Source organism: Stigmatopora nigra, chromosome 3 (genome assembly GCF_051989575.1).
Source record: "Stigmatopora nigra isolate UIUO_SnigA chromosome 3, RoL_Snig_1.1, whole genome shotgun sequence".
NCBI lineage: Eukaryota > Metazoa > Chordata > Actinopteri > Syngnathiformes > Syngnathidae > Stigmatopora > Stigmatopora nigra.
In genome coordinates this window covers 18,567,272-18,585,703 of record NC_135510.1, presented here as the reverse complement: position 1 = coordinate 18,585,703, position 18,432 = coordinate 18,567,272, and the positions used below count along the sequence as shown (strand labels likewise).

At 41.3% G+C, this 18,432-nt stretch overlaps 3 protein-coding genes across 4 annotated transcripts in view; 1 reads left to right on the top strand and 2 right to left on the bottom strand.

The window, feature by feature from the left end:
* Positions 1-4,878, top strand: part of fn1b (fibronectin 1b) — a 34,929-nt gene extending 30,051 nt beyond the window's left edge. For both annotated transcript variants that reach the window (XM_077712679.1, XM_077712678.1), the window contains 7 exons: positions 434-885; positions 1,503-1,641; positions 1,725-1,883; positions 2,448-2,573; positions 2,656-2,762; positions 4,217-4,318; positions 4,400-4,878. In XM_077712679.1, the coding sequence (XP_077568805.1) occupies positions 434-885; positions 1,503-1,641; positions 1,725-1,883; positions 2,448-2,573; positions 2,656-2,762; positions 4,217-4,318; positions 4,400-4,477 (1,163 nt within the window). In that variant the 3' untranslated portion in view covers positions 4,478-4,878. The remainder of the gene's footprint in view (positions 1-433; positions 886-1,502; positions 1,642-1,724; positions 1,884-2,447; positions 2,574-2,655; positions 2,763-4,216; positions 4,319-4,399) is intronic.
* Positions 4,879-4,954: 76 nt separating this feature from the next.
* On the bottom strand, positions 4,955-11,589 carry atic (5-aminoimidazole-4-carboxamide ribonucleotide formyltransferase/IMP cyclohydrolase). The gene is made up of 13 exons (XM_077712680.1): positions 11,406-11,589; positions 10,957-11,227; positions 10,646-10,734; positions 10,422-10,573; positions 9,521-9,677; positions 9,331-9,456; positions 9,150-9,257; positions 8,014-8,099; positions 7,857-7,946; positions 7,661-7,786; positions 6,682-6,957; positions 5,228-5,383; positions 4,955-5,161 (listed from the first exon to the last, which is right to left on the bottom strand). Exons 1-13 carry the CDS (start codon positions 11,422-11,424, stop codon positions 5,042-5,044), a joined length of 1,776 nt encoding a protein of 591 aa, XP_077568806.1. The 5' UTR covers positions 11,425-11,589; the 3' UTR covers positions 4,955-5,041.
* Positions 11,590-12,390: 801 nt separating this feature from the next.
* mnx2b (motor neuron and pancreas homeobox 2b) lies at positions 12,391-16,611 on the bottom strand. The gene is made up of 3 exons (XM_077713559.1): positions 15,909-16,611; positions 13,697-13,854; positions 12,391-12,878 (listed from the first exon to the last, which is right to left on the bottom strand). The coding sequence occupies exons 1-3, from the start codon at positions 16,282-16,284 to the stop codon at positions 12,525-12,527; spliced, it is 888 nt and encodes a 295-aa protein (XP_077569685.1). The 5' UTR covers positions 16,285-16,611; the 3' UTR covers positions 12,391-12,524.
* Between the last annotated feature and the right edge of the window lie 1,821 nt (positions 16,612-18,432).

Genomic DNA, 18,432 nt, shown 5'->3' with positions numbered 1-18,432 from the left:
AAGCCGCTCCCTGATTCTTAATTTTTCAATTTTTTTAATGCTATTTATGAATTGAATTATTTGGTTTAATAAAAACACACATTTTTGTTAAGTGTTTTATTTGTTTGTCTTTTCTCTATTTTGAAATAAATAACTTTATCGGCCGCATTGACTGAATTTATGCGCATATAAGCCGTTACATTTTTTTTGCGATAAATATGCGAGAATATTCAATAATCATTTTCATGTAAACAAAAAAATCACTCTTAAGTCCCTAAAATGAAAATTTTAAAATCTTTAAATGATGACTGAACTAGCAAAACTTAAAAAAAAATTATTATTCGAACAAGTTTTTGTTGCTAGGCAGATAAACATATCAAGGTAACTAACCGACCGACTGTTCCACCCACAAGTGTAGCTCCTCCCCCTTAACGTCATCACCTGTGTTTTCTAGAACCGGATTCTTTGCTTCCCGTGCCCCTCCCCCACTACCCCGGCGGCGGCGGTGGCGTCAGCGGGCGGCTTGACGTGCCCGAACCCGACACGGACAACCAAGTGCAGCTCGTGGGCACCAACGGCCAGGACGGACTGGGCGGACACGGCCAGCACGTTGAGTACACCGAGTTCAACAACAACAACAAGATTGGCGGGGCCGCCACGTCGCCGTCACCCGGCGGGGGGGCCTTCCAGGAGCCCTTGGTTTTCGTTCCCCGACCGGACGCGAATGGTCGGCGCAGAGCCTACGTCAAGCTGAACGTGCCCTTCGGCGCCGTGTTCGCCAACGAGACCAATCTTCCGTTGGAGGCTCAAACTAGGACCGCCCTTTCTTGGAAGCCACAGGCTCAGAGCAGCGCCTACTTGGTCACCTGTAATCCCGTCACGCAATTGGACGAGCAGATGTTCCAGGTAAGGAAAAATCTTGATTTTCTACACTATTAAAAAAACGGCAATACATATTTTGTCCACTGGGGTCGCCAAAATCACTAAATGTTAAAACTTGTTTTTTTTCGTATTAAAATAACATCTACACAACTATATAGCCCTTTAAACCTCCTTAATTTTCCAAACTGCTTATCCTCACAAGGGTCGCGGGGGTGCCGGAGCTTATCCCAGCTAACTACGGGTAACAGGCAGCGAGCGGGACATCCCGAATTGATGGACAGTCAATTGCAAGACATGTGGAGACAAGCAACCAGTCACTCATAGCTAGCAACTAGTTAGCATACAATTATCCTAGCATGCATGTTATCATTTTGTAATAAGAACCCAACGTGGGATTGAACCACCGAGCCCAGAACTGTGAGACCATGCTGCTAACCATTAGCTCGCCCACTTTTACCCTCGTTTTTCTTGTTTAGTCACCCAATTTTTTGCTTAAGTGTAATGTGAAAAGGGCAAAAATGGCAAAAAAAGTGGTATAGATTAGCTAAACATAACTATAGCAAACTAAGGTGCTATTGTGGGCGGAGTTTCGGGTTCCTTGTACCAACTAATTTGATGTCTTTGTCATTTCATCATCGCAGGTGCGGCTACCGGGCGCTAGCAATACCGCCACCCTGATAGGCCTGACCGCGGGTGCCGACTACAACGTTATTGTGGAGGCCCTGAAGGGGGCGCTCAAGCACAAGGTGCTGGAGGAGCTGGTCACGGCCGGAAACACGGGTGAGTCCCCGACCGGCGCCGATCTCGGAGCCCACCGAGCGCCCCCACCCCCGTAACCTCTGACCTTACCCAACCTCCATCAGTCCAAGAGCTCCCTGCCACCGACGACGCTTGCTACGACACGTTCACGGCCACCACCCACGACGTGGGCGCTCAGTGGGAACGCATGTCCGAGACGGGATTCAAGCTGTGGTGCACCTGTTTGGGTCTCGGAAGGGGACACTTTAGATGCGACTCGTCCAGTGAGTACCCGACTCCACCTGTCGACACGACGCTAATGTCATGATGCTAAGTCGAGATGCTAACGTCCCGACGCTGAGTTGCGACGCTAACCTCATGACGCTAAGTTGCGATGCTAACGTCATGATGCTAATTTGTGTCGCTAATTCGGGACGCTAATGTCATGACGCTAAGTTGCGATGCTAACATCATGATGCTAACATCATGATACTAAGTGGCGATGCTAATGTCATGCCGCTAAATCGCAATGCTAATGTCATGACGCTAAGTTACTGTGCTAATGTCATGAAGCTAACGTCAAGATGCTAAGTGGCAATGCTAACATCATGATGCTAAGTGGCGATGCTAATGTCATGTCCCTAAATCGCAATGCTAATGTCATGACGATTAATCGCAATGCTAATGTCATGATGCTAATCCGCAACGCTAACGTCATGACGCTAAGTTGCGATGCTAACGTCATGATGCTAAGTGGCGATGCTAACATCATGATGTTAAGTGGCGATGCTTATGTCATGTCCCTAAATCGCAATGCTAATGTCATGCTAATGCATTGTTTTTTTTAGAGTGGTGCCACGATAGCGGCAAAAACTACCGCGTTGGAGAAAAGTGGGACCGGCAGGCGGAGAACGGTCACCTGATGAGCTGCACGTGCTTGGGCAATGGCAAAGGAGAGTTCAAGTGCGAACCACGTAAGGCAACGTTCCTTTTTGAGGTCGAGATTTATGCCGGAAGTGTGTCCTGAAGCCGCCATCTTTGTTGTTTTTGGGGCAGATGAAACCGTGTGCTACGACGAAGGGAAGACGTTCAATGTTGGTAACCAGTGGCAGAAAGATTACTTGGGCGCCATCTGCACTTGCACTTGCTACGGCGGACAGCAGGTAGGTGGCCATCTTTACCCGAGCCAAGTGAATCTGCTTTTTCGTTGAAAGTTTTTTTTTAAAAGCCTTACTCTACTATGTTGTTTTTTTCGAGAAAAAGTCTTACTATCCCACGTCGTTTTTTTGCAAAAAAAAAACTTAACTATACTGTCGTTTTTTTTTGCGAAAAAAAGCCTTAGTATACAATGTCGTTTTTTTGCGAGAAAAAGCCTTACTATACTATGTCGTTTTTTTTGCAAGAAAAAGCCTTACTATACTATGTCGTTTTTTTTTGCAAGAAAAAGCCTTACTATACTATGTCGTTTTTTTGCGAGAAAAAGCCTTACTATACTATGTCGTTTTTTTGCGAAAAAAAACTTAACTATACTATGTCGTTTTTTTGCGAAAAAAAGCCTTAGTATACTATGTCGTTTTTTTGCGAGAAAAAGCCTCACTATACTATGTCGTTTTTTTTGCAAGAAAAAGCCTTACTATACTATGTCGTTTTTTTTTGCAAGAAAAAGCCTTACTATACTATGTCGTTTTTTTGCGAGAAAAAGCCTTACTATACTATGTCGTTTTTTTGCGAAAAAAAACTTAACTATACTATGTCGTTTTTTTGCGAAAAAAAGCCTTAGTATACTATGTTGTTTTTTTGCGAGAAAAAGCCTTAGTATACTATGTCGTTTTTTTGCGAAAAAAAACTTAACTATACTATGTCGTTTTTTTGCGAAAAAAAGCCTTAGTATACTATGTCGTTTTTTTGCGAGAAAAAGCCTTACTATACTATGTCGTTTTTTTGCGAAAAAAACTTAACTATACTATGTCGTTTTTTGCGAAAAAAGCCTTAGTATACTATGTCGTTTTTTTGCGAAAAAAAGCCTTGGTATACTATGTCGTTTTTTTGCGAAAAAAGCCTTACTATACTATGTCGTTTTTTTGCGAAAAAAGCCTTACTATACTATGTCGTTTTTTTTTGCAAGAAAAAGCCTTACTATACTATGTCGTTTTTTGCGAGAAAAGCTTTACTATACTATGTTGTTTTTTTGCGAGAAAATTGCCTTACTATACTATGTCGTTTTTTTTTTTTCAAAAAAGGACATGGTATATAGTAAGCTTTTCTATACTATGTTGTTTTTTTTGCAAAAAACGACATAGTATAGTAAGGCTTTTTCTCGCAAAAAAACAACATAGTATATATAGTAAGGCTTTTTAAAAATTTTAAAAGCACACAGTATAGTAAGGCTTTCTTTTCTTAAAAAAACGACAGTATGTTTTTCATCAAAAGAAACCATACTATACATGGTCATTTTTATATTAAAAAAAAAAGCCTTACCTTACATAGTTGCTTTTATATATATACATGTTCCATTATTTTTACAACCAATGACCCTACATAACCAACAAAAAACATTTCTCAGCACCCAAAGTTTTACCAAAAACATTCAAATAACACATTTTTTTCTCATTTTCAGGGTTGGCGATGCGAGAACTGCCGCCGACCTGGCTCGGGTTCGGGCCCGGATGCCGTTATGGTACAGCCTGCTCGATATGGAGACAACACCCTCCGCAAACCTGTAAGCATACCGGGCATCCCTCCAAAGTTCATTCACTTGTACAACCACGTCCCAACATACCTTTGTCTCTTCTCCTGGCAGAACATCCACTGTCCCATCGAGTGTCTCCGACCCGGTCTCCTGGCGGACGCCCTGACGGTGGTGGACCCTCGGGAGTGAGGACTCCTCCCCCGAAGTGCTTGGCCCCCTCGCCGTCCCATTACTGCACTGCCTAAACCCCCCCCCCCCCAAGATGTCGCGGCGTCCCACCCAAGATGTTCAACTGCACTTCTAAACCTGATCGACTCAATTCACCCCTTTTCTTTGGCTTTTTTGGGGGGTTCTGAGACGAAATAATTCTTCTATTTTACTATTCTAACGCTTGTAGCACACTTGGTTGAGTGGGCTTACTATTTTTTTCCAGAGTTTCGTTACTGCTGTCTCTTGTACTAATTTATCCTTTTCACTTCTGCCTGTAAGTACAAGTGGAATTGAATAACTGTGTTTTTGTATTTGCCCAAAAAAAATGTTTCTACTTGACACCAAATCTTTTCATGTAATACAGTCGGAAAGAACCCGAATGGCTTCCATTTTTTTTACACTTAGTTCAATTACGCATCTATTGATAACTAAAAATGAGGTTATTAGATTGAAAAGTTTGATGACCTTAAGAATTTATTTCCTGCTAAAGAATCGTCAAGATACAACGAATTTGACCTTATTTGTGGAATGTAGTTGAACTTCTTAATGGTGGAACAATCGGCGGTCGGTGTGCACTAAAGTCACGCCCAACTGGTCGCAGGCGTCAATCACCACCCGGTCGGCGGCAGATCCAGATGGAGCGGCGATGTACTGGACGCCACTCTGTGAGAGACGCGGTGGTGAGGGAACAGTCGGATGAGGCGGTTGATGCCGTGACGATTGACTTACCCGTTTGGCCCGGTCGATGTTGTCCCTGAAGGGGAAGAAGGCGTCGGAACTGACCGCCACCGCCTGTAGGGTGGCCATCCAATTCTTACGGTCCGTCTCAGAAAGAAAGTCGGGAACCTCGTCGTACATGGATTTCCACACGGCGAAATCTGGACCCTGAAAACACATGGCCATGTGTTAATTCTGGATTACAACATGTAATGTAACTTGAAGGCAATTTAAAGGGTGTGGCGGTTAGGCTTGAGGTTAGGGTTAGAGTTGAGTATAGGGTTAGGTTTGAGGTTAGGATTGAGGTTAGGGATAGAGGTGAGGATAGGGTTAGGGTTGAGGTTAGGGTTAGAGTTGAGGATAGGGTTAAGGTTGAGGTGAGGGTTAGAGTTGAGGTTAGGGTTAGGAATGAGGTTAGGGTTAGGTTGGGGTTAGGAATGAGGTTAGGGTTGAGGTTAGGGTTGAGGTTAGGGTTGAGGTTAGGGTTAGACTTGGGTATAGGGTTGAGGTTAGGGTTAGGTTTGAGGTATGGGGTTAGAGTTGAGAATAGGGTTAGAGTTGAGGTTAGGGTTAGAGTTGAGGTTAGGGTTAGAGTTGAGGTTAGGGTTAGGAATGAGGTTAGGGTTAAGGTTAGAGTTGAGGTTATGGTTAGGGTTGAGGTTAGGGTTAGAATTAAGGTTAGGGTTAGGGTTGAGGTTAGGGTTAGGAATGAGGTTAGGTTGAGGTTAGGGTTGAGGTTAGGGTTGAGGTTAGGGTTGAGGTTAGGGTTGTGGTTAGGGTTGAGGTTAGGGTTGAGGTTAGGGTTAGACTTGAGGATAGGGTTGAGGTTAGGGTTTAGGTTAGAGTAGAGGATAGGGTTAGGTTTAAGGTTAGGGTTAGAGTTGAGGATAGGGTTAGAGTTGAGGTTAGGGTTAGAGTTGAGGTTAGGGTTAGGAATGAGGTTAGGGTTAGGGTTGAGGTTAGGGTTGAGGTTAGGGTTAAGCTTAGGGTTAGAATTGAGGTTAGGAATGAGGTATGTGGTTAGAGTTGAGGATAGGGTTAGGGTTGAGGATAGGATGGAGGGTAGGGTTAGGAATGAGGATAGAGTTAGGGTTGAGGTTAGGGTTAGAATTGAGGATAGGGTTAGAATTGAGGATAGGGTTAGGGTTGAGGTTAGGGTTAGAGTTGAGGATAGGGTTGAGGTTAGGGATGAAGTTAGGGTTAGAATTGAGGTTCGGGTTAGGCTTGACGTTAGGGTGTGTTTAAATACAAAATGGTTAGGGTTACTTTCTGCTATGTAATTATTATTATTTTTGTTTACTTTGGTGCTGAGTCATGGTAGCAAGAATGGCTTCGGCTCACAAGTTTGAACGTGGATTTTCACATTTTTATGAACTTAAAAAATGCAAACAGCGGCAATTGATTGAAAATTTGGGGTTAGGGTTGGCTGGTCTACATTAAACGCAATATTCGAGGGATTACTGTACCTCTCCGATGGTGCTGCTGACAAACTGATCGATGGCGTTGGCCATCTCGGCCCGCTTGATTCCGGCGCGGAACTTCATGCCGAGCACGCTGGGGTGGTGCCTGAGCCACCAGTTGTCGGCTTTGTCGCCCGCCAGTCTGGTGCAGTGAATCCTAGACTGCTGACCTGCGCCGATGCCGATCACCTGTCCGTCTTTGGCGTAGCACACCGAGTTGGATTGCGTGTACTTGACGGCGATTGTGGCCACCGTCAGGTCGCGTAGCGCCTCCTTGGACAGCTGTTAGCACATATGGAATTTTTTTTTGAATGAAATACAGTTGTACCTCAACATACGAGTGCCCTGACATACATTTTTTTTCCATTAGTCAGTGCAGAATGGCGGAGCTTGTTTGCTAATACGAGAGGAGTATATATAATACTACTAGTGGTCGTGCGTTATCTTATTGTGAGGACATTTGTGGGTATTATTTTCTGAATATTTTGAAGGGAAGACAAAGGTAAACAACCCTGGATAGGTTGCATTTGGAAGTCAGGGTGGAGGCGGGGCTAATAGAGCCAAGAAAGGTATCAAAATGTCAAACAAAATTAGAATTAAGTTTAGTATAAGGTTAGATTAAACTTATTTTTGAGTGTCTGCATTGTAATCCAAGTTCATTTCAATTTGTTTATGTTATGTTACGAGCACGTTGCCATGCAAAAAAGTCAAATTTTAGTACTATTAAACCACTAGTTATTTGTTACTTTGTTAATATATGGCGAAATACAACAAATAAAAATACTTTTCCAATCCAATATCCTGTTTTGGGTGTTTTTTCAGAGTTTTTGAACCAATTAATTAGTTATTAGTTCATTTCTAATGGAAACGTTGATTTGAGTTAAGAGTAAATCGACATTCGAGCTCAGTTCCGGAACGCATTAACCTCATATCTCAAGGTACTTTAGTACGCAAGCTAGTAATATTAAAAAGTATTTGTACACACCGAGCCTTTGGACACAACGTTGCTGAAAAAGTCCTCATTGATGAGCGCGTTGTTCCTTTTTTGTTTCAAGCGGAGGCCGAACAACACTCGCACTTCGTCGTCATCGGGCTCGTAGTCGGCGTCCATCTTGAATTGACATCAATAAAAATAAAGTTATTTAATAAAATGCATAAAGAATAAAATGAAAATTAGGTACCTGAAGGACACAGTAGTTTCCATTTTTCTTTTTTGACAGGATTTTGAGTGCTTCTTCTTCATAACCAGGTGCAATTATTCCATCAGAAACCTAAAAAAACATATTTTCATAAAAAAAAACCTCTCAAAATATTTTTATAGATATTAATATTTATGACCTCTCTTGAAATAATCCTGGCAGTAGGAACGTCACAAACGTCAGACACGGCGATGAAGTCTCCAAAAGAGGACATGCGGTCAGAGCCTTTCAAAATAAAAGAAAGGAAAAATGACTTTTCAGGTTACATTTTTTTTATATCCAAATGAGTGACTCAAGATATGAAAAAGATCCAAGTTATGAAATCCCCAAAAAGTAAATGCAATTCCTTATCCGTTATTTTATTTTGAATTTTGCGTATTAAGCGATTAAAAACTACAAATGCAATGTGGCACTTATTTTCACACACATAGGGCACACGTAAAAGTCTAAAATGTACTACAAAGTGGACGACTTTCAGCTTTGTTTGAAAATATGTTTTAATCAAGTTTTTTATTTATTTCAAAAGGAAACAAAATATATTTTTTAAGTGGAAAACAGAAAATATTTGTGGATTTATTTTGATTTTTTATAAAATAGTTTTTGAACTAAAAACAAGACAAAAATTTGATTAAAAAAATGAAAATTATTGATTTAAAAGGGTGAAAATCAGGATATATTTAGATTTTTTTTGTATAAATTGATTAAAAGAACTGGATTAAAATCCCTGAATATTTAGTTTTTTAATAGATCTAAAACAATGTTTATTTGAGCTTTTTTATATATTTTTTTAGATTTTACAAAATGATTTTTGAACTAAAAACAGAAAACAAATGATTTAAAAATTACAATAAAATTTAGATTTATTTTAAATGAATTAAAAGAACTATTAAAATCCCTGAATATTCTGTTTTTTATAGATCTAAAACTGTTTATTTTAGCTTTTTTATATATATATTTTTAGATCTTACAAAATTATTTTTGAACTAAAAACAGAAAAAAATGGATTAAAAATGACAATTATTGATTTAAAAAGGGGGCAAAAAAATCTGGAAATTTAATATACATCTACTATTCATTTGAATTTGATCCTAAAACAGAAAGTCGCCACTCATCATTGACTTTCCCGGGCCGCACAAAATGATGCGGCGGGCCAGATTTGGCCCGCGGGCCGCCACTTTCACACCCATGTCCTACAGCATAACTGCATAGTACATGTAATTTTGTGTGTGTGTTTTCTTTTACAAGTTAAAGAAGGAATTTAGCAAGAATTCTAACCTCTGGCCCTGGCATAGGCGGTAGCCAATGGGGTGAGGTTATCCATCATATCATGCACCATGCACACCTTAGCTTCCTCTTGGCTCAAAGGAACTCCGACAGCGGCACCTTTCAAAATAAAACAAAATAAAAATGAGATCTCGAACGCCGGTTTAGAGATAGCGACTCGTCTTTAACCGACCGGCTGGGCTGACGTGCTTGAAGGACGCGGCGGCGGCCAATCCCAGGGCGGCTTTCAACTCTCGAACCAGTTGCCACGCGTTCAGGGCGTCGCATAAATTGATGAAACCGGGTGAACCGTTGACCACTGAGGAAAGGGGGAGTGGCTTTAAAGGGATTGCTTTTGGGGTGGGGCAATAAGGGGGATGTACCTTTAAGGGGAAGGGCTGAATGTGGCGTGTAGAGCTGGGCGGGGGCCTGGTGCGGGTTCATGCCGTAACGCAGGGGCAGTTGGGAAACCCCGCGGCTGTACTGCCCGCGGAAGTAGTCGGAGATGGCTTCGTCGTATTGGGCGGTGTGAGTGAAAGCCTGGGGGGGGAATTAGGGGTGTTACTCATTCGGCCATTTTAAAAACAATGTAAGGCTTTTTTGGTAAAAAACGACATAGTACAGTGTTCCCTCGGTTATCACGGTTAATGGGGACCGGGACCACACATATATATACACATATATATACATGTACCATATGTACACAGATGTACACAGATGTACACAGATGTACACACATGTACACACATGTACACACATGTACACACATGTACACAGATGTACACACATGTACACACATGTACACAGATGTACACAGATGTACACAGATGTACACAGATGTACACAGATGTACACAGATGTACACACATGTACACACATGTACACACATGTACACACATGTACACACATGTACACACATGTACACACATGTACACACATGTACACACATGTACACACATGTACACACATGTACACACATGTACACACATGTACACACATGTACACACATGTACACACATGTACACACATGTACACACATGTACACACATGTACACACATGTACACACATGTACACACATGTACACACATGTACACACGTGCACATATATACACATATATGAAAATATATATACTAAAGTTGGCTTTTATAGGCTTCAGCAACTCTTAAATTTAAATTTAAGATTTTTTTTTATTTAAAAAAATTAAACCGTTTAAATTTTACAGGGAATTTACCTTTTTGTATATCGCGACAGGCTTCATTAGTCATTTTTTTTTTAAATTTACCTTAAGAGCAAGAGTTCTTCGAGTTTCCAGAGTAGTGTCCTTGTCTTGGGACGTCTCCATCTCCATGGCAACCAGCGTGTAATCAGCAGGGTTGCACACAATTGTGACACGGGCGTGATTTTTCGCTGCCGCTCTCAGTAGAGTCACACCACCTTGTTAAATGAGACCAAAAATAATTAAAAATGGCGTTAGAAACTAAAATAAATTGAATTTCACAAACTTACCAATGTCAATCTGCTCTACCGCGTCTTCCACCGTGACGTCCGGCTTGGATACAGTTTTTACAAAAGGGTACAAGTTGCACACGACCACCCTTAAAAAAAAAATCAAATACAGGTCAAAAGGTCAGTTAAAGGAGCAAATCACGTGGTCAATCAATGACCAATCAGCATTGCTAATCACATTATGAACTAAAGTCCGATTTCTAGTCACAAGACTAGCTTGTGCTAGCACACATTTCCAATTAACAACTTAAATGAAGCACACACGCTTCCCGTTTTTAACTTTCTTCCACACCATTTTGACTCCATCTTACCTGACCAAACCATAGCCAAGTTTATCCATGTCTGCGGTGTCTCCGTCTGTTTTTCTGGCCAGAATTCCAGCATGGACCGCCGGGTGGAGGGTCTTGACTCGGCCCCCCAGCATTTCTGGGTGTCCTGTCAACTCCGACACGTCCCTGACCGTCAGTCCAGCATCCCGTAAGGCTTTAGCCGTCCCACCCGATGCGACCAGAACCAAACCGACGTCCGTCAGCCTCTTGGCGAACCCCACCAGTCCACTTTTATCAGACACGCTCAAAAGTGCTGCATTAAACACAAAAAAACAGCAAAAAAGTTTGACATTTTCACGAAAGTCAAAATTTGGAGTCGTCATTGAACGCACCACGAGGGCTAGCGTTAGCCAAGTTAGCATCTCACCGCACGTCAAATAGAGTTGAAAAAGTTGCCAAAATACGCGTTTGGGAGAGAAAATACAACTCACCGAGTTCCGAAGACGCCATTTTATCACAGTTTCAGTTTGCAGTTAGCAAGAGGAGTGATGAAATAAAGTGTGACACGCACAAACTTCAATATTGAAGCGGTGGTGCAAAACGATGTTTCCAAGTTGCGGTGCTCCTAAAAATGTTTTTTCAAAAGCGTGCTACTCGCATCACGTGATTCCCCCCAAGTGTTTCCGCCCACCGCCCAGTGACGTAAAACTACAGTGGACCCTCATTTCAGCGCCTACTAGTGGTTACTGTCATTTTTACATCTAGGGATTTTCTGGTCTTAATTTTTAACCCAAAATTACATCTTAAAATAATTAAAACCCACAAAAATTTCTTTTTCTACAACCAGTCCAGCTCTTATTTTGAAAAATGGCGGAAACTAACAAGTTCGTATAACTTGACTGACAGAGGTGCTCAACCTTTGTTAAACGGAATGTTTCCCCGGTTTAAACAAAACGTTTTTTAAAATGGTATATACATTTTTAACCACAAGGGGTCAGGCATTTTCCACTGAAGTATTTCCCTTTATTTCCTGAGGTTTCTTCAACTAAATGTTTAATTGACCTGCTTACACAACATAATCATGCATATCAACACATCTATATTACATTTATATACAATCCATATTTCTTTGAATATGAAAATGAGTTTTTAACGTCCATTCTTCAAAGCGTACATATTTAACTTCTAAACAGCCGTTCATTTGGGAAAAATATTGTTTTATGAATTAAATTAGGCCATGTTATTGAATAAATTGAAACTACAGCTAAATACACGCATGATTCATATTTTTGGGGAACCAATCAAATACATTTTTTGTATTAGGACCACCCAGTTTTTTTTAAATTAGCCAAGATTCAAATTTTAAAGTGATAAATTTGTTCTCACTGGGCCTTTGTGGGTTTTTTATGGGTATTCCAGTTTCCTCCCACATGGTTCGCCTTTATCAAGTTGGCTCCAGAACCCCCCGCGGAGGATAAAACAGTTCAGAAAATGAATGAATGTAACAAATATACAAGGAAATGAAATTGGGGACTATAAAGTCTGAATGTCGGCCATTTTTTTCTTGAAAAGTGCAAGTTGTTATGCAAAATGGAAAAAAGGGGCGGAGCTCAAAGTCCAGCCAACATCTTCCTGTCCGTTCGCACGCCATTTTCCTCGCCATCGGAAAACGGACTATGCGGGTGGAAACTGACGTCCAAGCCCACCCGCTTCCCCACCACTACTGAAAAAGACCCTCGCCTCTCATCTTCCTCCTCCTCTTCTTCCTCTAGCTCATCTTCTTCATCCTCGTCATCGTCGTCTTCCAAAAGCAGGTCGCCGCGGATTGGTCTTTTCTCCAAAGTTTTGTCGGCGGGGGGTTTGGCGTCGGGCTCGGGGGGGACGGAGGCGCCGGCGCCGGCTTGTTCTTTGGCTTTTCGACTTCGCTTCCATTTCATTCGTCGGTTCTGGAACCAGATTTTCACCTGGTGGCGGAAAACGGAACGACCTTCCATCAAATCACATTTTATGATACTATGTATTATGTTCCTAAAATGTCAGAATGAAAACAATCGTAGAAAAAACATTTGCGAAAAACATTTGGCCACACACTCAGGATCGACTGGGCTTGGCTCCAGCACCCTCCGCGACCCTGATGAAGATATTCGAGACAGAAAATGAATGAAACAATTTCGAAAAGTCAGTTATGTTAGTATGTGAGTATTAAATAAATTGAAACATATTTTTTTGTGCTGTTTATCCTCACAAGGGTTGCGGGGGGTGCCGAAGCCTACCCCATCTAACTATGGGCACCAGGTGGGGTGTGGATAGATACCCTGAAAACCCAATCACAGGGCATGAGGAGACTCATTCCTGGGGGCTAGTTAGCATACAATTAGCTTAGCATGCAAATTTTGGGGATTTGGGAGGAAACCGGAGCACCCTAAAAAAAATCCACGCAAGCCGGGGAGAACATGCAAGCTCCACAAGAGTGAGGACCAACCTGGGATTGAACCCTCGACCTCAGAAATGTGAGACCAACACACTAACCACTCAGACACTGGGTTGGCCTAGCATGCATGTTTTTGGAATGTGGGGGGAAACCAGAGTACCCAAACAAAACCCACAAAGAAGAATATGCAAACTCCAAACAGGTGGAGAAACCTAGATTCAAACCCAGGACCTCAGAGCTGCGAGCCTGACATGGTAAACACTTATCCACCGGACCACCTTTAACCAGAATTCAGTTTTTCATTGTTTTTTAGCGACAAATATGACAAAATATGGGTTTTATTTTCCTTACCTGAGTTTCGGTCAGCATAAGGGACGTGGCCACTTCGAAGCGTTTGGGTCTGGACAGGTACTTGTTCAGCTTGAACTGGTTTTCCAATTCCAGCAGCTGCTGACTGGTGAAGGCCGTCCGAGGCCTGCGGCATTTCCCCAACAAACCTGATGGAGGTCCTGCCCACAAAAAAAACCATACACGCCACCCTTTCATTACCAAAACCCGATGGCTAAAACCATTTAATACAACTGCCATTTTGAGCTCATTTTTGTTGTTGTTGTTGTCGTTGTGCGTAGGGCTAGAACACCAAACATTTTCCACAATGCAAGATATGTTGACGAAAAATGTATTATTATTATCTTTTTGGTTAAAATGACCATTATTTAACTGCTGATTACCGTATTTGACGGAATATAAATTGCATTTTATTTGGGTGGGTCTACAACAAAGGGGGTCAGGTTGGTTCACGGGTCGCATTAATGTCGATGAGGGCCGGACCATTTTAGATATAATATTTATATTTTTTTAATAAAAGGATTAAAAGAAGTGGATTAAAAGCCCTGAATATTCCGTTTTTTATAGATCTAAAACAATATTTATTTTAGCTTTTTTAAAATATATTTGTAGATTTTACCAAAACCTTTTTGAACTAAAAACTGGAAAAAAATGATTAAAAAATGACAATTATTGATTTAAAAGGGGAAAATCAGGAAATATAATATACATCTATACTCTCATTTTAATTTGATCCTAAAACAGAAAGTCGACACATCATTTACTTTCTCGGGCCGCACAAAATGATGCGGCGGACCAGATTTGGCCCCCGGGCCGCCACTTTGACACCGTGCTTTATAGTCCGAACAATACGGCACTGTAGAACGACAAAATAGTCCCTTAAATTGATCTCCTTGTTGACAAAAGTTATGAAAAAGGTGAAATTTTACGGTAGATGATGACATCAAAGACACGGGAAGTTTAATACACACACACACACACACACACACACACACACACAAGAGAGAGGCCTCATTTACGATAAGGCTTTACGCCAATAGATTGTTGACGCTTGGGTCATAAAAACACATTAACGTAATGAAAATTCAATGGCGGCTTTTGGATTTTATCGATGACCTCCAAAACCATTGAGGAGCAATTTTATTCATTTGTTTGTGCCACCATAAGATGTTTTTTGGTCAATTTATGTTTTACATGGACAAAAAAAGGAAATAAAATAAGTGTAAGTGAGAATAATTTTTGGTGATCATCTTAATTTTATTAATATGATATTTTATAAGCTTGTCTTGAATATTTTTTTTTCATTTAGGAAATTATTTGGTTAATTGTGACTGGAAATATGTTTATTAAGAGTTTTTAGTCAATTATAAGTCAATAAAGTTTTAATTTTGAGGAAAATAAACATGCTTAGTACTATGTTATTGTGTTTTTAGGTTTTTTAAGGGGATGAAAATGCTGTGATTGTTTTTTGGGAGGTATAAAATTTTGAAATAGTGCAATAAATGATATTTTGGTGTGTAAAAAGTACTGCAATAAAATGATTTTTGTAGAAGTTGAAAAAAATCATTGCAAAAAAACATTTTTTTCAGGTGTGAAATGTGGAATAAAATGATTTTTGAGATGTAAACATTTGAAAGAAATGCTGCAATAAATATTTTTTGTCTAGTGTACAATAATTTAAAAAATACTGCAAAAAACGATTTTGTGGCGTGTAAAAAGCTGAAAAATATTGCAATAAACGATTTTTTCAGGTGTAAAATGTAGAGTAAAATGATTTTTGAGATATAAACATTTAAAAATAAACGCTGCAATAAACGATTTTTGTCTTATGTAAAAAAAATTTAAAAGTGCTGCACTAAAAACCATTTTTGTTGCGTGTAAACAGTTCAAGTACTGCAATAAATGTTTTTGTTGGGTGTAAACAACTGAAAAAGTATTGCACTACGTGATTTTAGTTCAAAGTTAAGGAGGAAAATTACTTCAATAAATGTTAGCATTTAAAAAAAATAAAAAGTACTGCAATAAAACCATTTTTGTTGCGTGTAAACAGTTCAACTTGTACTGCAATAAATGTTTTTTGGTTGGGTGTAAAAAACTGAAAAAGTATTGCACAAAATTATCTTAGTTCAAAGTTAAGGAGGAAAAACACTGCAATAAATGTTATCATTTAGACATCATAATCTCCTAATTTGAAAAAAAAAATCATTATATTTACCGCTATAATCGGTCAATCTCGGCATCATAATCCCAGCTCGGATCCACTCGAGGGGCACCGAACCCGCCGCCATGGCCACAGCCGCCTTCAGGTGCTCCGGGTATGCATGAGCAAGCGGCGAGAAGCCACCACCAAAGGCCGGGTGCTGGCCTCCCAACGCCGCCAGAGGGTACGCAGGCCCCGGGTACATAGCCGCGAGTCCCGCCTGAGCCACGGAAGTCAACGCCGGGTGCGCTAGGTGGAGCACACCGCCAGTCTTCGGGAGTCTCCGAGGCGACGGCGCGGGACTGTCGCAACTCAAGCCGGGCGAGACGTCCCTTTCTCGGCTGTCATCCGCCAGCAGGGCGTCGATGCGAAAGTTTTTCGATTTATCCATAACCGCTTAGCGAGAAGTCAAAGTTTTAAAGCGGACATGGATGGCGATTGTCTTTTTTTTCCCGGACGTCTACCTCTTAGAAACGGACTTTATCAAGTGGGACGACTACCGGATCGGGGTCCGACTTCCATATTCCTTTCTCTCTCTCTCCTTACTCTATTCAAGACTGTGGGGGGCCCGCGATTGGCTGAGACGGGCCTCTAATCAGCTAATTACCCGCTCGTTTCTCCACACACGCGCACGCGCATGCGGACACGCGCACGCATACCCCATGAAAAAGCAACGTGAGTGAGTGAGGTCATGTCCAACCCTTGTCTCCCACCCCCATGAAAACACCTTCAAAGCTAGGAGAACTGCATTAGAAGATTAGTCAATTGTTACGATGTGAGAGAAACTATATATAATAACTTGGGTGTCCAATTTTCACCTGACATGGCAGGCCGACAGCTCATATTTTAAGCGAGATGAGCACTCGTTTCAATGTCTCGGTGACTTTTCCACTCATTTCGATTCATGTTTATTGGACATATTTGGCTTTGTTCCGTATTTGAGACTACTAGGGGGTGCTGGAGCTGATTTTAATAAATTTTGGCGTATAGAGCCAGTCGCGGGACGAAGATAATATATATTTTTTAACTGGTTATACTCTCAAGGGTCAATTATTCACAAAGGACTCCCTGAGGACCATTTTGAGTGACCAATCAATGTGTCAAAGTGGCGGCCCGGGGGCCAAATCTGGGCCACCGATTTATTTTGTGTGGCCCAAGGAAGTAAATGATGAGTACTAACTTTATGTTTTAGGATCAAATTAAAATGAAGAGTTCAATAACGTTCATTAAAATTGATCCAAAAGCTCTTTAGAATGTATTACAGAAGCACCCGCTCTTATTTTGAAATACTTCAAATGGTTTTATTTCACATTAGGCAGAGGGATAATTAACTTGTAACCTCTAACATGACTAGATTACAACTTTTTATATGGTTTGTGTGCAATTGTGGGTCATAAAGTTTAACGGCGTCTCGGGAAGCGCTGAGAATGAAAGTCATTTTAGGGAAATAAATCATTTAAAATACTACACGCTGCAATACTACTTTTGTCTGAATAGCCACATCCTTCAAATAAACAATATTTCAGACTTGGGATGGTCGCACTGTCGTTGCAAATGGAATTGGACGTCTAAAATATGACCATTAAAACCCACATTAAATAAAAAAATTAAAAATTGGGGTCGCGGGGGGTGCTGGAGCCTATTCCAGGGACACACTGTGGCCAATCACAAGGCACGAGAGGACGGACAGCCAATCATAGCTACTCTAGAGTTTCCAATTACGAAAAATTATAATAACTCGTAAAATAGGCGGTCCGGTGGTTAAGTGGTTCACTTGGTGGCCTCGCAGATTTGGGGTACTGGGTTCAAATCCAGGTCGATTCCACCAATGTGGAGTTTGCATGTTTTCTCTGGGCCTGTGTGGGTTTTCTTCGGGTACTCCGGTTTCCTTCCACATCCCGAAAATTAGCATGCTAGGCTAACCTGGTGTGCCAGTGGTTAGTGTGTTGGCCTTACATTTCTGAGGTCGAGGGTTCAATCCCAGATTGGTCCTCACTATTGTGGAGCTTGCATGTTCTCCCCGGGCCTGTGTGGGTTTTCTTTGGGTATTCTGGACTCCTCCTGCATTCCAAATACATGCTAGCTAAGCTAATTGTATGCTAATTTGCTTTTAATAATGAGTGATTGGTTGTTTTATGTCCTCATAGCCTGTGTTTGGCCCAAAAAAATGCTAACCTGTTAGCCACCCCTGATATAGCATGTAAAAATTTGTAATAGTGCAACCTAAAATGATAGGAAAGTGATTTCCAAGTGACATCCATCATCACCTTTCCTTTCGACAATGTAAATCTTCTCCAAACACTTTCGCCGGCCGGCGCTCGTCCTTCACGCCGTGGGAACGCCGCGACATCAAAGAGGCGCGCCGGCCCTACAAAGACGCACTTATCGACGATAAACTTTGCCGCCGACAGTTTACCGAAACATTACACGGACTATCGGGTGATTACGGGCTGATTTTTGTAATCATTAACGCGGGTGGCGAGATAGCGTGACCTCATCACGTCCGCTATCATAGCTAGCATGCGTAATGCTAGCTTAA

Bases quoted from the DNA above. Each gene is read 5' to 3' on its own strand.
- atic (XM_077712680.1), bottom strand. The intron at 9,457-9,520 runs GTACATCCCCCT...CCCTTTCCTCAG, and splicing joins TTCAGCCCTTCCCCTTAAAG to TGGTCAACGGTTCACCCGGT. The intron at 7,787-7,856 runs GTACCTAATTTT...TGTCAATTCAAG, and splicing joins GAAACTACTGTGTCCTTCAG to ATGGACGCCGACTACGAGCC.
- mnx2b (XM_077713559.1), bottom strand. From the start codon at position 16,284: ATGGATAAATCGAAAAACTTTCGCATCGACGCCCTGCTGGCGGATGAC. The intron at 13,855-15,908 runs GTAAATATAATG...TTTTGTGGGCAG, and splicing joins GAGATTGACCGATTATAGCG to GACCTCCATCAGGTTTGTTG. The intron at 12,879-13,696 runs GTAAGGAAAATA...TTCCGCCACCAG, and splicing joins TTATGCTGACCGAAACTCAG to GTGAAAATCTGGTTCCAGAA.